This window comes from Abrus precatorius, unplaced genomic scaffold (assembly GCF_003935025.1).
Source record: "Abrus precatorius isolate BTA unplaced genomic scaffold, Abrus_2018 Scaffold10, whole genome shotgun sequence".
Lineage (NCBI taxonomy): Eukaryota > Viridiplantae > Streptophyta > Magnoliopsida > Fabales > Fabaceae > Abrus > Abrus precatorius.
In genome coordinates, this window is record NW_020874292.1 from 11,512,736 (window position 1) to 11,533,123 (window position 20,388).

General features: G+C 30.1%; 3 protein-coding genes across 3 annotated transcripts; all 3 read left to right on the forward strand.

Moving 5' to 3' along the window:
* The first annotated feature begins 1,290 nt into the window (after positions 1 to 1,290).
* Positions 1,291 to 3,699, forward strand: LOC113851554 (formin-like protein 8). The gene is made up of 3 exons (XM_027482070.1): positions 1,291 to 1,769; positions 2,034 to 2,288; positions 2,373 to 3,699. The coding sequence occupies exons 1-3, from the start codon at positions 1,291 to 1,293 to the stop codon at positions 3,697 to 3,699; spliced, it is 2,061 nt and encodes a 686-aa protein (XP_027337871.1).
* A 1,922-nt stretch (positions 3,700 to 5,621) lies between these two features.
* On the forward strand, positions 5,622 to 9,315 carry LOC113853316 (protein EDS1-like). Its single transcript, XM_027483897.1, has 3 exons — positions 5,622 to 5,992; positions 7,075 to 7,848; positions 8,393 to 9,315. Exons 1-3 carry the CDS (start codon positions 5,657 to 5,659, stop codon positions 9,116 to 9,118), a joined length of 1,836 nt encoding a protein of 611 aa, XP_027339698.1. The 5' UTR covers positions 5,622 to 5,656; the 3' UTR covers positions 9,119 to 9,315.
* Positions 9,316 to 15,394: 6,079 nt separating this feature from the next.
* LOC113873070 (protein EDS1L-like) lies at positions 15,395 to 18,370 on the forward strand. Its single transcript, XM_027511043.1, has 3 exons — positions 15,395 to 16,063; positions 16,230 to 17,015; positions 17,288 to 18,370. The coding sequence occupies exons 1-3, from the start codon at positions 15,743 to 15,745 to the stop codon at positions 18,002 to 18,004; spliced, it is 1,824 nt and encodes a 607-aa protein (XP_027366844.1). The 5' UTR covers positions 15,395 to 15,742; the 3' UTR covers positions 18,005 to 18,370.
* The last annotated feature ends 2,018 nt before the right edge of the window (positions 18,371 to 20,388 follow it).

Below are 20,388 nucleotides of genomic sequence, written 5' to 3' on the forward strand. Positions count from 1 at the left end.
TTTTTTTTCTCCACATTCCTTTAATTTGGGGGGATAAAATGACACCAAAATTACGTTGCATGTACCTAAAGAAAATAGGACAATACCCTTTAAACAAGGAAGTGCATTTCGAAACCATTTTCAGTGATCACAACGAACCATCAGTTGCACGATAAATGAGCAGCCTTCCATTCTAATACAACAGCTGGAGCAAGATTGTAGCCTCACAAGTCACAAGCAACCATGTTCAGAGACGGCATACAAGACAAAAAAACATTGCCATCGATTTTAGCATTATTATTAAATCCAACATAAACGTCAATTTTGTGCCTAATTAACAATTGCAATAAATTTCGAGGTGGAATGGCTCAACCATTACATCCACCATCGCCAGAGGAAGCGATTTCGCTCGCCACCAGTTTTTATTTTACATTGAACCCATTATTGACCTGATATAAAGATAAATTCTTTATTTGTTTATTTAACCATTATTAAATTATGATTAAATCAGTAATAATTAAATACAGTTTAATATCATATAATACATTGATCAATACTTTATTATATATCTTGTAAAACAAAAAAGAATAATAAAAGACTGAATAACAACTATCCTACATCGAGTATACTTGTGCTTCAAAGTCTCATATTAAGCATTGAGTGAGAGATTTAAACATATGACAGACAAAAGCTAACCGAAGACTATGCCTTTTTTTTTAAAATTTATGGATTCTTGGCTCCTGTAAATTTATGAGTTGCACAAACCAACCACTAGACTGATTTTTCAGTTAAACTGGCTAGTTTGGTCTGAATTTTTAATCTATGCTCACCATCCATAATTTGGCCGACCTATCTATGATTTCAACGGTCATCAATTCGGAATTGTCAATTTTAAGGCCAATTTAAGCTCATACTGACATGGCACCAATGACAACTACCTTATTGAAATTATCAACAACCGTTGCCAGACACATTTAAAACATACTACAAGAGTGTTATTTTGAGAGTAAATTTTATTTAAGCCAAATTTAGATGCAGTTTGTTATGTGTTTTTTACTAATCAAAATTACAAATTTATCTTAGTAATTTGTCATGACATTAAATGTAATTTTTTACTAAAATAAAACTCCAATTTTAATTGATAGACAAGAATAATAGTAGTTAAATTTTGTGCTTTTATTTATTCTTCTTGTCATATTACTGCTCTAATTTTCTTCAATTCTTGTTCTCCTTCAACTAGATCACTCATATTTTGCTGATATATCTCCAACAAACACTTGAATCTTCACATTCCCATCTCAAAATATATCAATGTCAGCCCCAAGTCATGCAATTGCAAAGGCTGTGGTTGCTACAGCTGGTGTTATGCTACTTATTGCTATGGTTTTTGTTTACTTCTTTCACAAATTTGTTCTTGCTCGATACCACCAGAGACACAAAGTTGCTGCAATTCTTCGAGAATCAGGAGTGAATCATGAGTATATAAAGAAAGTTGGTGGTAATGTGAAGGGACTAATTGTTGAAGAAAATGGGGTTGATATTCTTTATATGATGGAAACAGAAAGCAGGCAATTGATAACCGTATTCCCAAATAGTATAATCAATCCTAGTTTTGAAGAAGATGAAGAAGAAAAGAGAATAGATATAATGGTCCAAAGATCCAGACCATCCAAGCCTCAGATTCCTCTTGTACGTGAATCTCCAAGCTGGATTGGCCATGAAAATCTAGTGAAACCACTATCACAAATATCAACTCTACCATCTTCAGTTTCATCATCATTAGCAACAAGGCAACACTTGCCACAATCACCTCAGCTAGCACCTCCACTTTTACCAACACTACAATCTTCACCAATGATTCTAGAGAATAAGAAAACTCAACCACCACTACCACCACCTCCTCCTCCTCCTCCTCCTCCTCCTCCTCCACCACCACCACCACCACCATCACTACCACCACCTCCTCCTCTACCACCACCACCAGCAGCAGCAGCTCCTTTAGGAAATGAAATTCCAAAGGCACCACCTTTGCCATCTTCTACCACCAAGTGTAGAGAAGGTGCAGCAGTAACACCACCTCCTGGTCCTCCTCCACTTCCAAAAGCTAGTGGCTTCATTTCATCACTGAAACCCCCACCTGCTCCTAAAGGGAAAGCAAGCATAAAAAACACCAAAGAGGCTATAGTAGGTGAGAGCTCAAGAGAGAAAGTAGTTGGCCAAACAAGGCTGAAGCCTCTGCACTGGGATAAGGTTGTAGCAAATGTTGATCATTCAACCGTGTGGGATCAGATCAATGATGGGTCTTTTCGGTATATGTTAATTTGAATAGTAGCTGTTTTTACATCATTGCATTGTCAACTTCACAATTTTCAAGTTCTTTTCCCTTTCTACAGGTTTGATGATGAACTAATGGAAACACTCTTTGGATACTCAACCAGCTACAAAACCCACGAAAGAAACAGAAGTCTTTCCACTCTGGCCAAGTCCAATTCCAATACACCAGCTCAAATATTCATTCTTGAGCCAAGAAAATCTCAAAACACTGCAATTGTGTTAAGATCACTTGCCATTTCTCGCAAGGGAATATTGGATGCACTACTTGATGGCCAGGGACTAAGTGTTGAGACACTTGAAAGACTCACTAAAATAGCTCCCACCAAAGAAGAAGAAGCCAAAATCATCCAATTCAGTGGCAACCCAGATAAGCTTGCTGATGCTGAGTCTTTCCTATACTACATCCTCAAAGAAGTTCCAACAGCATTCAACCGCTTGAAAGCAATGCTTTTCAGATCAAGTTATGATTGTGAAGTTCTTCAGCTTAAGGAACACCTTCAAACACTTGAAATGGGTTGTAAGGAGCTGAGAACTAGTGGTCTATTTTTGAAACTCCTTGAGGCCATTCTCAAAGCTGGGAACCGGATGAATGCTGGAACTTCAAGAGGCAATGCACAAGGTTTCAATCTAAGTGCTCTTGGAAAGCTTTCTGATGTAAAAAGCACAGATGGGAAGACCAGTTTGCTTCACTTTATAGTGGAACAAGTGGTTCAGTCTGAAGGAAAGCGACAAGCTATTTATCAAAAGCACAACCTTCGCATAAGCAATGGTGAAACAAGCAATGAGAATAGACCTTATTTTTATTCACATAGCATGATATCACAAGAAGCAGAGAAAGAATATGTAATGTATGGTTTGAAAGTGTTGGGTGGGTTAAGTGATGAGTTATCTGAAGCAAAGAAAGCAGCTAGTATTGAGTATCACAATTTGATCACTATGTGTTCCACTCTCAATGCTCATGTTAATGAAATTCGACAGATTATAACATGTTGTGGCAACACTAAGAGAGGTGGATTTATCAATGAAATGAAAGGGTTTCTAGAGGAATGTGAAGATGAGCTTAAGGTGGTCAAAGAGGAGCAGACAAGGATCATGGAGCTTGTGAAGAAAACGAACGAGTACTATCTAGCTGGAGCGTCCAAAGACAATTTGTCAAATCCCTTTCAACTGTTTGTTATTGTAAAAAATTTTGTTCACATGGTAGATCATGCTTGCATAGAATTGAAAAGGAAGCTAGAGAAGAAGAATATAGGAGTAGAGGCTGTATCAACACCACCTTTGTCACCGTCAAAGAGGACACCACTCAGATTCCCTAACTTTGATTTGTATTTTCTGTCAAATATGTCAGTAGCTTCTTCTTCCAGTCAATCAGAAGCTGATTTCTGAATCTGGGTGTTGAATTTGTATCAATTTGGTTCATGCAAAATTTTCTCTGGTGTTTCCTCATTGATCATAGATTTGGTGGTTTATAAAATCTTTAACTTCAACGAATTTCCAAGGAGTACATATGACATAACTACATGATTATACCTTACTACAATGGTGACTTGGTTCAATTGAAACTAAAATTACTATGGACATTTGGAGTAGCGAACTTTACTTAAGATATGCTTTTTTACCTTTTATATTAATCCTTGTTTCTAGCATTTTAATTATATAAAGCTGGCATATCACAGAGATAATTGTTGTGTTAATTGAGAGGACCGAAATGAATTTAAATGAACCACGACCTAAAACTTGGCTCCAGCAACTCATCTCTTCCTTTTCCTTTCGTTCCCGGTATTAATCAAAGTCTCACGTAAGCATAGCAAAATAAACAAATGTTTATTTGACTCTGCATTTCATCCGTTGGGCTTGGGGCAGCATTTGAAAAGTGTTTCGTAACCAAAAAGAATATTGATTGATTCTCCTTTTATACATTCTTCGGGTGGAAGAACTCCTAAAAATTCGTGGCAAATGTGTTGCCATTAAAGCTGATTCACCCCCGTCACAACTTCACCGCCAATGGGTAGACTTTGCTTTGCCCAGTACAAACTGTAAAATATGTCTCTAGTCTCCGAACATTAATGTTTGAACACTATCTTCCAAATCACCCTTATTCACAGTACATACTTGCGCCTCACTCTAATTTGTTCCTTAATCCCATCTTGATTGAGATATGATTATCCTGTAGATGTAACAAGCTTCCATTAACTAGACTAGTTGTAGATGCTCCATTTTTTTTTAATATAATCGGATATCAAGTGAAAAACAAAATAATAGTATTTGTATGTGAAGTATTCATGTGTGACACTTGAAATTTATAACCCTTCATTCACTCAAATTTATATCCAAAAGCTATAAGCATCCGAAGGATTAGCATGTCCACTCAAGAATCAAGTCAGATATTATTACTACTTAAGGAATAAAGCCAGGAACATTACCCATGAGTTACTTGATTGTTCTACCATGGTATGCTGGTGTTCAAATAATAAGTTTGTTAAAGGTTTTGTTATATTATAAATGGGAGCATTTCTATATCCAACAACAATGAAGTTAACACTAACGTTCCAGCAAGAAATTATCCCTTACTAATGTGAACTCAACTTTGTATTGTTGGACTTTCTTCCCAAAATAAAATTCCAAAATTTACATCCGACAAACGCAACAATGGAATGAGAAACCGGTAGAAAAACAAATTTTGACACCCTCTGTCTAATATACTTTGTTTTATCAGGTAAATTTTTATGGGTCCTAAAACAGAAAAGTTCAAGATTTTTACGAGTTCCATATAGCATTCATCCAATAAGAAAATGTGTCAAAAAAGAATAAAAAATTGTTAAAAACACACATTCTGATATAATTTCTTAATGATAATTTTATTGATTTTAATAAATTTTAATAATAAAAAAGTAAGAAAATATTATCTTCATGCCGTTCCTCAAAAAAATACACCCCTCAAGAACACCTTGGTTCATTACCCATTAATTTCTCCAGTACAAATAAAACTAGTTCCTGGGCCCTGACCTTACAGAAAGTATGCAAATATCAGTTTCCAGGCAAGTGTGACGACCTTGCATTGCAGGCAACAAATAATTGACATTGCAACACTGTAGCATCTATTTACATATACTTTTTGGGTTGACCATAAAAAAAATAAAATCTTCTTATTCATTTTGGGTTTCAAAAACTATAACACATATTCCACACGGATTAGTGAATCCAACGGTGGTCCTGATCTGATCAAGAACAAGCATCTAGATTCACCAACTGTACACTGATCAAAGTCAAACCTTTGATATAAAGAGACCCACCAAGCAAGAAGCTGAGAAGCAAGTAGAGAAGAGAGAAGCAAGAGCTACCCATGGCTACAAGATCAGGAAGTGGTGAGAGCATAGAAATGAAAGGAGAGAGGATTCAGAGGGCTTTTGGTGAGGCTTTTAAGGCCCACAAGTCACCAGAGAAGCCTTTCAATCATGAAGATTTCAGCAGATTCAACCCTCCAGAAGTTATCATCAGCTTTCCAGCATCAGGTGCCGTTAAGGATTGGTATTCTCAAAGGAACTTTGGGGAAACCAAAATAAATCTTGGCCTATTTCCCTCTATCAAAAGCATTGGTAATGATGAGGCTGCTCTTGTGAATAAAGCCTTTCTTAAAAGATTTGAAGACATTTTGGCCAAATCAACACTTGCAGATAAGGTATTATTAAGTGACAACAACTCTCTTCCCCTTTACATTTAGTTACATCAAACATCACTTTTTGCTTTTCCTTTCCTTTTATAAATATTAACAACCTTCTCATCATTTACTATTTTCCATTGTCAAAAATCATCTAGATTTGTCAGGTAATTAACTGATACAGATCTGTTAACCGCCCCTTTATTAAAGGAAAGAAAATGTTAGATGGGGTGAAACAATTTTGTGGAACATAGGATACTCCTTTTGTTTTGATAACACGCTGACGAATGAATGTAATTCATATCCTTCTCTACGTCAAAATCATGATTAACTTTTTAATATAGCCTTTATAATTGTCTTCCTTTTGTATGATGATTGTGTAAAGTATTTTAGAGTTAAGTAAAAGTAAGAATATAATAATAATAAAAAAGAGTTGGATGAAATTAACCTGTGAAATTACCAATCTATTCGATGATTCAAAAGTTTTTATATCGTAGATTAATTTTATAAACTTTTATTAAAAAATAAAATTAATAAATAATTTATCATATTACTTTATTTTAATAATATTATATTTTTAAAACATAATAAATATCAAATGTTAGATAATATTCTTACAAATATTTAAATAAAATAAAATTTAATATATATATATATATATATATATATATAATATAAAATAATTCAACGGGTGAATTGACAATCTTGTATTTGTAAAACGTTATTAAAAGGTATAAGTATTAAAGTTTAATATTTAATTGAGCTTTTAACAAGATAAATAGAAACAAACTTTTCTTTTAAAAGTGGACAGATAAAAATAAAAAATAATTTTTTTTTGTAAATACATGTTTTTTATATAAAAGAACAGAAGAAAAAGGAGTTATAAATATAACAAGTGATGCCACGAGGGGGAAAGAAAGAGGGAGAAATGAGAAGTGTGAAGCGGGTGTTGACAGTATTGGATGTCTATAAACCAAAGTTGGTTTTGAAACAATATTTCTCTCTTAACTTGATGTCTGTCTAGTCCTGCACCAAATGATTGGTTATTCTCTTGACACTTTCCATGAAAAGTCATTGATATCAATATTGGGATGAATATGCAGGTAGAGAAAGCAATGACTAAACAGGAGCAAATAGTGTTTGCAGGACACTCCTCTGGTGCTCCAATTGCCATTCTAGCAACCCTTTGGGTCTTGGAAAAGTACCAACGTCTAAAATCACGCAGGGGTATCCCTCCCATTTGCATAACTTTTGGTTCTCCCTTAGTTGGCAATCACATATTTTCACATGCCACAAGGAGAGAAAATTGGTCTCACTACTTCTTGCATTATGTGATGAGATATGACATAGTCCCACGAATCCTCCTTTCTCCTCTCTCTTCCCTTGACCAAAGATTTGAACCTGTTTCACAATCCTTCAATCCCAAATCCAAATCTTTCATGAGTGAATCAATTGGAAGAGCCACATCAGCTTCAGATTTCCACTTTGCCATAATGTCAAATGTTGCAACTGTCACAAGCCATGCCGCTTGTAAATTAATGGGAAGCACAGATACCACATTGGAAACTTTTGCAAATTTTATTCCTTTAAGTCCTTATAGACCCTTTGGGACTTACGTTTTCTGCACAGGAAATGGAAAGTTAGGGAAGCAAATTGTAATAAAAAACCCAGATGCAGTTCTTCAGCTTCTGTTTTTCTCTGCTCAATTAAGCTCTGAAGCAGAAGCTGCTCAAGTTCCCTATAGAAGCCTAAGGGAACATTCGATTTATGGCACCGAACTGCAACAGACCTCGCATAATGTTGTGCACTTGGATGATAAACTCAAGAAGCTTCTTTCGTCTGATGATGCTCCACGTGCCTTAAATGACCTTGACCTGGTAAGTTACTACATTTCTTCTTCGTTATATTATTGGTATAATATGATTATGTATTGGTTAGACTTGAGCAATTGTAGGAAATTAATTAATATAGGTCGTTAATATAATTTATGAAAATTATATATTGAGTAAATATACAATTTGATCTTTGAAAGGTGACATTCTGTTTTTTTTTTTTTAATTTATTTTGTGCAATATAGTCATGTAATTTGTCAACTTATATATTTGGACATTTTCTTCAAGAATTAAAAAGATATCAATTTTAAGGACTAATATGTGTATTTACGCTTATAATATTAGCATAGATATTGTGGATTTACGGTTACGACATACATTTTTTTTTATATCAATGGACAATTATGTTGGTAAATAATTGATGTATAATATGGGTGCATTATGTCATTAGGTGTGTATATTAATATAATTTTTGGTCCACAAAATTTATACTAAGAGATAAGTCTAAAGATAACATTTTTTTGTGGTGGATCTAACTGTGAGAATTTACAGAAGATATATGTGATGATTCCTTTGTTTGGAAATCTAGAGCCCAAAAGCAGGACTGTGCCTTTGGGCAGCAGCAGAATTAGAGGTAAGGAGATTGGACAATGAGGATAAAATCAAGCAGAAGAAAAATTTTGTTGAGGAAAAACTGAAGGACCTTGAAAAATACAGAGAAATGTGGGAACATCTAAAAGTGGGTTACTACGATGGCTTCAGGGAGCATAAGAAAACTGAGGACTTCAAAGCAAATGTGATGAGGCTAGAGCTGGCTGGTGTGTGGGATGAGATAATTGAAAAACTAAGAAGTTATGAACTCTCACATGAATTTGAAGGCAATAGAGAATGGTTTGATCTTGGAACAAGGTTTCGGCAACTAGTGGAGCCTCTAGATATTGCTAATTATTATCGCCATTTAAGGCATTACGAGAATGAGTCTTCTTCTTACATGGTTAAGGGAAGGCCAAAACGATATAGGTACACTCAAAGATGGTTAGAACATGCCCAACTAAGGCCACAAGAGCCTAACTCGGCATCTTGCTTTTGGGCTGAGGTGGAGGATCTTCGCTTCATGATGAGTAACAACAACAAGTCTTTTGAAGAGGTTAAGGAAAGAGTTGTGAAACTAGAGGGTCAGATTGAAACATGGAGTGAAGATGGTGAACTTGCTAAGGATGCCTTGTTGGAGGGTTCTACTTTGGTTAAGTGGTTGAAAACTCTTCCTCCACAACACAAGCGAGAATCGTGCATTAGAAATCTTATTAAAGAGTGACTCAGAGACATACATTCATTCGAGATCTACTTTTGTGAGTCCCTTGTTTTGAATGAGCTTTTTCATTTTTCATTTTTCACTTTTTTTATGCTTCTTTGGTTTGGTTTTGTAATAAAGATGTTGGTTTTCTGTTTGTTCTCTGTCCTTGAATAATCGATGATGGATACAAATATACACGAATAAATTATGTTCATTTTTCATGAATCTGGTTGTTACTCATTAAATTCTTTTTTTATTATACAAATCTACCTACATTTTAAATTTATTAATAATTTAAAATTCTTTCTTTGATGATTTTTCTAACAAATAACTAGTATAAGTATGGGATATAGATATCTAAGGATATAAAAATGAAAATTAAAGTTGTTACTATAAAGATAAGTATGAGTAATTTTTTTTTTAAATGTGGACATAAGAATAGGTATTATATTACCATAATCAAACACATTGTTAATTACTATTCTTCTTTGTAACAAAAATAAGTAATACAAAAAAAAAAACTTATGACAAATCTTATAAAAAGAATGATAATAAATTCTTTAAAAGGATCTTGTATTTAGAATATGAGGTAATAATATTTAATATGACTAATATACAACATATAATTGTTTTTAGATTTAGTTTTATAATTTTTTTAAACAATTCTTACACTTATTTTAGAATCGTTACGATAAGTAATTACTTTTTAAAAAATATATTTTTGAAATTAATTTTTACTAAATTTTTATTTTAATTTTAGTTTTGTAAAATTTTTATTATTCAAAAATACATTATATTGTTATCTTTTGAATTAATATTCTTGATTTATATAACATCTTATATCTTACTTTCTTTTAGAAATATTTAATGAGTTAGTATTATTTAAGGTTAAAATATTATTTTTTGGAGAAAATATTTAATATGGTTAGAAAATGTTATATTGTGTAAAGTAGAAAGACTTTCTTTATTGTGTTCTTTCATAGCCATATTTCTATTTTTCATCTACTGAAATAACATAGCTTCATTAAGTATAATGTAAGAGGACTTACTTTATTCATGCTCAATTTTACCTTGAACAATAGAAATATAAACTCTTTTTTTATAACAATAAAAACAAAAGAATTAGAAAACTTTGAAACGATGTTGATTGATTATAAATAGTAAAATGTTTTAGTGTTAAATGTAATGATAAAAAATTATCTTATTTAAAATTTTACAAAATTAAAACAAAAATAAAAATAATAAAGACTAGTTTCAAAAACTATATTTTTTAGGAACTAATTACTTATTTAAGTATTACATGTAAAGTTGACATCGCTACGTGACAAGTATAAAGTGAAACACAGTTTGCTTAATCATGACTCTCATTTTATCATAAGAATTATTTACAACAAATTGCAGAACTAAATTTAACAAAAAAAATTTATAAGAAAAGGTATATTTTTAGGAACTATTTACTTATTTAAACCTATATTAAATAAAGAAATAATACGAAAAACACAAATCTACAGACTTCACTCAGATTCCAAAGTTTAAATATAATTAAATATATTTGAATATATTTTTTATTGGTGTCTACACTCAAACTCTCTCAAATAAATAGAAAAAAATACAAGAAGCAAACTTCTCATAGAAATGCTTACAATGGGATACTACATAAAATAAAGTTGTTTTACAAATAAAAACATTGAAATATTTATAGACTTTGATGTTTACTCTTAATAATCTAACAAGTTACGAGAAAAAATTATTTTCAGTGTATATTAGTGGAGAGACCTTTGGCCATTTTTAAATAGTAAATAGAGGAAAAAGTTATATATAATAAATCTTTACCTTAACTTAAATTTTCTTTATATTTTGACTTCTTATAATAGACGTTCATAACGACTAACTTACATATTTTGAATATCAACTAAGTCTAAACAATGTCTGAAATTAGAAACTTAAACCAACTTTATCATCATATCTATTGAATTTTTTGAAGCACTAAAATAATACGTTATGTCAATATGTTTGATTATTTTATGATACATTTATTTTTGGTCAAATGTATGGCACTTTGACTATCACATTAAATTACTATTTTATATTTTTTAAAAATTCAAATTTTTTGCCAAACTTTAAGCCAAATAGCTTCTCTCAATACTTTTGATATTTTACTTATGTAATAGATAATGCAATAATATATTGTAAAGTTGCTTTCCAGCTAATTGTACTTCTTGAAAGCATGAAGACATAACTGTGAATTGTAACGAGACGACGAAAGCTTTTAAAAAAGTATCATTTAAAATAAAATTTCCCTAAAAATCAGAGAAGTTATTACAAAAATTTATTAAAAAAAACATTGAATTTTTTTAATAGTATATGATTTTTTAAAAAAAGAATGGAGTCAATAGTCATTTATGTGTAAAAAAAGATATTAACACATATAACATTTGTTTAAATTATAATTATCTTAAATTAATTATGTAAATTTATTATAATATTAAAAACATTTATTTACTACTACTCCTAAATTAGATATCACTTTTTTTTAATTATTTACTATTCAATTAATTAAATAATTATATAAAAATAAAATTTTCTCTTCATATATGTTTTGAACATGAAGTATTCTAAGTTATATTTTTAAATATTAAATATATTTGAATAGAAAAGATAATGAAGCATATGAAAAAAATAGAGAAAAGCAAAAGCAATGAGATTATTATGAAGGCGAAAAAAAAAAAGGGCACTGAGATAAACTCATATCTACGATTTTAATTGTGTAAAGGATAAGTTTTTTTTTTTTAAAAGACAAATATAATAAAATATTAATAATTAGCCTGATAAATAAATATTTTTTAAGATAGTTTTCAAAAGTTGCATGCTATTTTTATTTTTCATTTATTAAACAATTTTAACTTCAAACTGCTATACAAATAATTTTTTCGGATAATTGGTGTAAGTTAGTGTATTATATGACTTATAAGTAAGTTAGAAAAATGACCTATTATAACATGTTTTAAAAGTTATAATATTTGTAATTTAATCTTTAATAAACTTATCAGTAAAATTTTTTAAATATTATATATTTAAAACATATTAAGGTATTTTTCTTTTAAAGCAAATATCTTTTAAAAGCATTATTATAACAGTACTGAGTTAATTTTTCTTTTTCAATAACATAAAACTCAATCGTATTATCTCAAGCCCATTTCCTTTCATTTTTGTTTCTAAAACTAGTTTAGACATTTCTTGTATTTCTAACAACTAGTTTGATAAATTTAACGACAGTGACTAAAATTTAAGTAATAAAAATCTGAAAAGGATATCTAAGACAAAAGATCAACTAGAATCAAGTAATCTTTGTTTGGAATAATGTAGAAAATTTGTTCAATTCCTCCTTATTTTTCCCTCCCAAATAACTGCAACAATGTTTTCTAAATCTAAAAACCTAAATAGTCATACTCTCTTTGCATTGTCATATTTTGAATTATGATATTTATAAATAGAACCAATTAAATTTGTAAATATCTTATATTCTTTTCAATTCTCTTAAAAATGAACAACTTGACTAAATCAGAATAGAGATAATGACTTAACAGATGTAGTTTAATGCTAAAAAAGTGAGAAAATTATTATTTATAATTTTCACTTAAGTTATACTATATTTGCTTAAACTAATTTTATAAAATGATAAATATATAAATTTTGCCAATATTTGCATAAGTTATTATATTCTTGCCTTAAGCCAAGTCAATTTTATTTAAGTTATAATTATTTGACTTAAACAAAATTATGATATGATGTAAATATTTTCTTAACCCAATATTTGCTTAAGTTAGACTTTATTTGCTTAAGCAAATATTAAAATATCTTGTGTAACTTAAATAAAGTAATAACCGCTTAAGCGATAATCATTTAAGGAATCATTTTTTTCTTCGTAACTTTCAAGTAAAGAAAATATGGGTTAAGTAAAATTTGCAGAAATTATACGAAACATATGCGAACAATGTACATATAAGGTATGAAAAATATCTAAAATAACATTTAACAATTTATTAATACAAAAAATTATTTTTATAATGAATTAAGATTATGAAAATAAATGTAAAAGTTTTAATTATAAAAATTATAAAATTTATTAGATTTATAAAGAATCATAAAAATCTAAAATAATATTTAACGTTCTATTAGTTCAAAAGTTATTTTTTATTATAAATTAAATTTAATATAAATGCAAACCTTATTAAGTGAAGATTTATTTAGAAAAAAAAAATAATGCAATCATATTAAAATATAAAATAATGTTTTAAAAGTGTAAAAATAAATTTTATAATTTTTTATAAAATTTAAATAATAAATATATAAAATTTAATATTATTAAGCTAGAAGTCAAAAGATCACAATCATTTAATTTTAAAAAATATATATGATAATTTAAAAAGACAATTGATACACTACTTATTCTGTAATAGCTTGGGGCATAGGATTGGCACTAGGCGCGACCGATTTCCTCTTACCTTCCTCCACACACGGTTTTGAAAAGAAAGGAAAAGGAATTAGAATTATGGGTACTCTACCCATTTCCTCTTACCTTCCTCCCGAATCATTGAGGGGCCATAAAATCAATTCACTCCATTCAGCATTATTGTTAATACAAATATATATATATATATAGTTTTCTTTTAATATAATTTATTAATAACATTTAATTTTAAAAACCGAACGAGATTTACACAAGTTTAATAAAAGGTATTCTTCACATGATATTGTTCGTTCCATGCAGGTTAATCCTATTCACGATTAAACACTAATGTAGCTATAATTTAGTGAGCTAAATACGTAGTGGACTTTTCTTAATGGCACTTTCAACTTTAAAAGATCGAGTTAAAGAATTGTTTTAAACCAGAATCTTCTTGAGTTATTGATCAAGGGATAATTTTTAATGAAAGGTAGAAAATAATTTTTTAAAGAAGTTGTTTGGAAAGAGGTTTACGGATGAGAAGGGAGGAGAGGGTTTTTAATTTTTAATTAAAATAATTTATATATTATTTATAATAAAAAATACATTATTTAATAAATTTAATAATATATTAATTTATATCTTTTATTTTTAAAAATTATTAATTTTAAATATATTTATTTAAAATATAAATTTATACCCTCCCCTCTTCTTCCCTCCAAAATCTTCCTTCTCAAATAACTCCTAACAAACAAAATTTATGTATAATTTTTTAGATGTTTTTATATTATTTTTTAAATAAAAGCTTATGTCAATAAAATATAAATATTTAATGTTATCATATATTATAAAAAGATCAATTTTAATTCGAAATATCACTAAAAATCCCAAGGAACTAATTCTATTTTATTTTTTCTGATTCTCTCCCATATTTTTTTAAAAGAATTTATTATTAGTGTGTATTTAATAAAAATAATAATTTTATCATATAGTATAATTTTTTAATTAAATACTAATAATCAGTATATACTAATAATTATCAATTTAAGAAATAATAAATAAACTTAAATAAAAAATTATTATGTATGTCTAATAAAAGTGTAATTTAAAGGTATATTATTGTGTTAAATATATATATATATATATATATATATATCTTAGATAAAAAAAAGTAAAAAAAATACTAATATTAAAAATAAATTTATTATAGTTAATAAAGGAAACATGGTGAGAGACATTATTTAAAAGTAGTGTAAATTTTAAAGATAAAAAATCTGATACTGATATGTTCTCTCTGTGTGTATGTAGAAATCTTTTATCAGATTTAATGTAATAAAAGCCTGTTTCATAGGTATATTAGTATACAAAATAGGTATACAAAAAATTTGTAAATTTGATTTAAGTATTATTTATTTTATTTTTTAAAAATATTTAATAATTTAAATTATTTTAATTGTGTATGAATTCCATTTTTTCAGGAGAGTCCTTTGTATTATATTGTGAATTTTTAATTCAAGTGAGATTACTATTGTGAAAGTTATTCGAAGAATCGTAGTCTAAAAAAAATGATTTTTTATATTATTAATATAAAAAACATTTATATTAGTAATCAGTTAAAAAGTATTGAAGGTTTAATTTTGAAAATACTTAATACAAGAATGGACGTTTCTTAATAATATGACAGATTATAATTAGGCAGTATAATTATTATTTTTATACTATTCATATATTTTAATTACATTTATAAAAAAATTATATAATTTTTATTCTCTTGTTTTCTATTTCTTTTCTTTTTATTGTATTTCATTATCTAAACGGAGCTTAAAAGTTCTCCAATCTCCATCCCTGTTATGTTGCTGATCTAAATTGAGTAATAAAGTTTTTCATTTGGGTCTGAACTCGTATAATAAAGCTAACCTAATCAATTTTTGGTAGTAAATACAAGTAATGGTTAGCAGGCCATGAAGCATATTTCTTGACCACTTCAACTTCACCTTAATTTTCTTAGGATATTGTTCATCGCCAATTTAATAATTTAATCCATTCGGACTTGCATAGAAACTACAAAGTCTTGGTCATTTTATTTAGTAACAATCTAACCCATATGCGCCCCCTATAAGAGGATGCAACAAGTGAGAAAACCAAGTAAGCAACAAAAGAATTTCTAAAACTGCAGGGTCTTGGTCTTGCATAAGAACATGGCTGGAGGATCGCTTGGAGACAGCATAGGATTGAAAGAAGAGATCATTAAGAAGACGTGTGGTTTGGCCTTCAAAGCTCACAAGGCACCGGAGAGGCCCTATATTCGCACTTCTTTGGACCATTATGTTGTTTTCAGCTTCCCTGGTTCCTGGGATGCCACTGAATGGTTCGTTAACAAACTTTTCGGAGAAACCAAGGTAGATCTTACCCTCTTCCCTTCACTTAGAAGTGTTGGTAATGATGAAGCTGCTTGGGTCAACGAAGGCTTTTCAAACAGATTCGATCACATACTCAATAACAGCTCAATGAAATCCGAGGTATGTAACACACAACCTTTGATTCAGTTATCCCGTTATTATTTGGTTCCCACGTGTAGAAATTTGAACCCCCCATATCTTTTCTTTTCTAGTGGTTTCTTCAGTTACCATGATAATTTTCCTTTTTGGTTAATTATTTTGACTTGAAAACCGTCAAAATCTGTAGGTGCATAAAGCTATGTCAGATGGGAAACAAGTAGTGTTTACCGGGCACTCCTCTGGTGCTGCAGTGGCCATTCTTGCAACGTTTTGGGCCTTGGAAGAGTACCTTAACCCAACCAAAACCCGAAACCAAAAGCCTCCCCTATGTGTCACTTTTGGGTCCCCATTAATTGGTAATCATATATTCTCTCATGCTTCAAGGCGTGAAAATTGGTCTAGCTATTTTATACACTTTGTTTTGAGATTTGACATAGTGCCGCGGATTTTGCTTGCTCCCTTCTCTTCTATTGAGAAAACTTTTAGCTCAATTCTCGAATTCTTGAACCCCAAGTTGAAATCTTCCACCCAAATTTTAGACAGTTTGAGTTCTGAATTTTACTCAACTGTGATGAGGAATGCAGCAACTGTTACAAGCCATGCTGCTTGTGTTCTCATGGGAAGCACTAATTTGTTGCTTGAGACGGTGACATATTTTGTTGACTTAAGCCCTTATAGGCCCTTTGGAACATACATTTTTTGCAACGGAAATGGACAGTTAATTGTGGTGAAAAACTCGGATGCTGTTTTGCAACTCATGTTCCACACTGCTCAGCTAAGCAATTTGCAAGAACTTTCTGAGGTTGCTAAGAATAGCATACTGCAACATCAAGTATATGAGGCTGAATTGGAGGATAGCTTGGGAATGCAGAATGTGGTGTACTTGGAGAAACTTGAGGAACTTCCCTTGTCTGCTGATGGCCCTAATAGTGATATTGTAACAACTAGCGCAGCATTGGATGGCCTTGGACTGGTAATCATTGTTGTTCTTTAGGCACACACACGCACACAGTTCTTATATTGGAGAATGTAGTTTAGTTGTTCCTTTGGTTTTTTGTAGTATTTTTGAGATGTGTGTGTTTACAAAAAAGCTAAAAAGTACATGATATAAAAATTTTCTATATGGTGTCGCATACGATGTCAATTTGTAGTTGTTCAAATAATAGAGCTGTTCTTATATTTCAAGCATAGGATTAGATCCCAAGATATTGGTAATAAGTGATAATTTCTTGCCTGAAATTTCAGAGCACAAGAGCAAGACTATGCCTTAGAGCAGCTGGTGAGTTGGAGAAACTAAAGCGCAGAAATGAGGACAAAATCATTAAGGAGATTAAGGATAAAGCTGTGGGAAGCATGAGGGATCTTGAAAATTACAGGACGACATGTGAGTTACATAGGGGCAAGGGCTATTATGATGCTTTCAAGGTGCAGAAGGAGGCAAATGACTTCCAAGCAAATGTGAAGAGGCTTATATTGGCAGGGGTGTGGGATGAGATCATTGAGATGCTGAAGAGGTATGAACTCCCTGATGAGTTTGAAGGCAAGCCAGATTGGATCAAGCTTGGAACTGAATTTCGTCGCCTTGTGGAACCTTTAGACATTGCCAACTATTATCGCCATTTGAAGAATGAAGACACTGGACCTTACATGATCAGGGCCAGGCCGAAACGGTATAGATACACTCAAAGATGGTTGGAACATGCCATGAGGGTGCCTAAAAGAAATATCTCTGAATCCACCTTCTGGGCTGAATTAGAGGAGCTTTTGAGCTCGATTAATAACAAGAAACCTTTTGAAGAAGTCAAGGAGAGGGTTCTGCAACTTGAAGAAGATATTAAAAAGTGGACTGATGACTTGGTGCTAACCAAGGAAATGTTCTTAAAGGATCCTACCTTTGTTAAGTGGTGGGAAATTCTACCCAAGGAACACAAGGCCAAATCCTGCCTTTCAAGTCTATTGTGAAATGATATTGGTTTTTGACCAAAGCCAATAGTGTTGTACGATGTATGTAGCCGACTTCACTTAATGGGATAAGACTTTGTTATTGTTGTTATCCCCTCGAAATGAAGGTATGACATCTAGGATGCTTTTGATATGTATTCTCATGCAAGTGTGACCAGATACTTCAGTGTTGTAACTTTGTATTTCTAGTATTTATGATTCCAGAGTATCGTGTGACTTGGGAGAACCAGGAATCATTCAGACTACTGGACTAAATAAATTTGTTTGATATTTGTAAAATTCTAGATTTGTGACTTGTGCATAAGGCAGAAAATACCCTTGTATCTTTTTTTATCTGCTAAAACAGAATTTTATCGTACTAAAGAGCACCAATAGTACTCCAAAATGCTGCAAAATATCATGACAATAATCGTCCCTCTCAATCTCGAATGAGTTGGAAGCAATCTGAGAAGATGAGTATGTGTGCAGCTTCTTGATTCCATCACAAATTGCTATTTTGAGTGCACTGCTACTACAGCACCTGTTGATAATGCCAACCGCAAAACAGTAATATTATCAACGAAATTGTTGTTCGGTAAGCACCATCCTATGAATATGTTCTCATTAGAAATTGTAATAACTTGATGACACAATACTAAATTTAATGTCTCTATTCCAACTTGCAAATGCCCTATCAAACATCAACCAACCTCTTCATGTTTCATAAAAACCTTGTCATTCTCAATATTTGCTACCCTTCTATTCAAAGACCAAACAAATACCCCTTTTCAATGAAAAATGATCATTTCACACTTAATTATTAGGTGTAAAATGGGTGAAGAGATAACTAGGAAGAAAAAGAAAAAGAAAAAAAGCGAGAAAAAGTTAAAGATGTAAAAGATAATGTGATAACAAAAAAGGAAAAAGAGGTAAAAAGAAAAATAATAAAAATATATGTAAGAAAAAATGGGTGCGAAAAATATAATAGTTATATATCTAAAATAAAGACATGAATCTTTTCTTTCTCTAATACTATGCATCGTTGTTTGGTTGAAGTAGAAAAGAAAGAAATATGATTGAATGAAGTACGCAGAGAAAATGAATGAAAAATAGACAAGTTTTCAAGTTATTTGACTGAAGAGAAAATAGATAAAAAAAATACATATATGTAAAAAAAATGTCTAAAACTATCCTAGTATTTCTTTTTATAACATAAATATAAAGATAAAAGAGTTTTAAGTAAATGTTTTATCCATATAATTTTTATTCGTTTAATTTTGGTTTCATATTTTAATCTTTTATATTTTAAATTCTTTAAACATATTTTTTATAAGTTTTTTTATTGAGACATTAGTTGATTTCCTTATAATTTTAGCCTTTATAGTTTATATATATATATATATATATATATATATATAATTTTGAAAGATAAAATTTTAAATAAATGAAAAATATAAATTCCGATGCTTAAAAAATTATTTTTTAAAATAAACCATATTGATTAAAAGTTATTAAAACAGATCGATATGGTTTACGAATATAACGTTTGTGCTTAATTTTGGTGCGCTGACTCTGTGAGTGCAAATTTTTTATACTGTAGACTAATTAATATACATTATAGATATAATTTTTATATTAATTATCATAAAAATAATAATTTTTACTTATATGATAATTTATAATTGAATCACAGTGCAAAAGAAATTGTATGTAAATTAAATTCATAGTGTTTGTAGTTCATTTTTAATATCAATGATAGAGTATAAAACATTTAAACAAAACACCTCAAATTGTTTTAAAAAAAATAAAAAGCAGTGAGGGTTTTCATTTGGGACTCCCAGTGCAATGGTTCAAAAGAGACATCGACTGCAAACAGACATTGCCCCAAAGTCCCATATCTGCTTTGCCTTCATTCACTTGCGGTAATATCTACAACTTTATGCTTCTCACTTCTATATCTACTCACAGAGTTGTAGCTTAATGTTTGTTTTCGGGACTCCATTTCCTTGGAATGTTTTTACAAATAAAAAATATATATAAAATTTCAAATATTTCTTTTTTTAATTTAATTTTTTTCTTAAATATAAGTTACATAAAGTTAGAGCAATTTATAATTTGTCACTTTGCAATAATTTATTCATCAACATTTTCACGGACCACTTATATTCTACTTTCAAACAAATACGTCTAACTTGATCGCGGTCTTATAAAAAAAATTGACATATTTTAAGAATTTTAAAAAAATTAAAGTTATTATTTTATTTACACAAAAATCTTCTATTTTTTCTTTATAAGGAAAAAAATCTATTGACAAATATTTTACTATATAAATTTTATTTTTAGCATATAATAATAAAAAATTATTTTTAACAAAAATAAGTAAAAAATGTGAATCTACAATATAA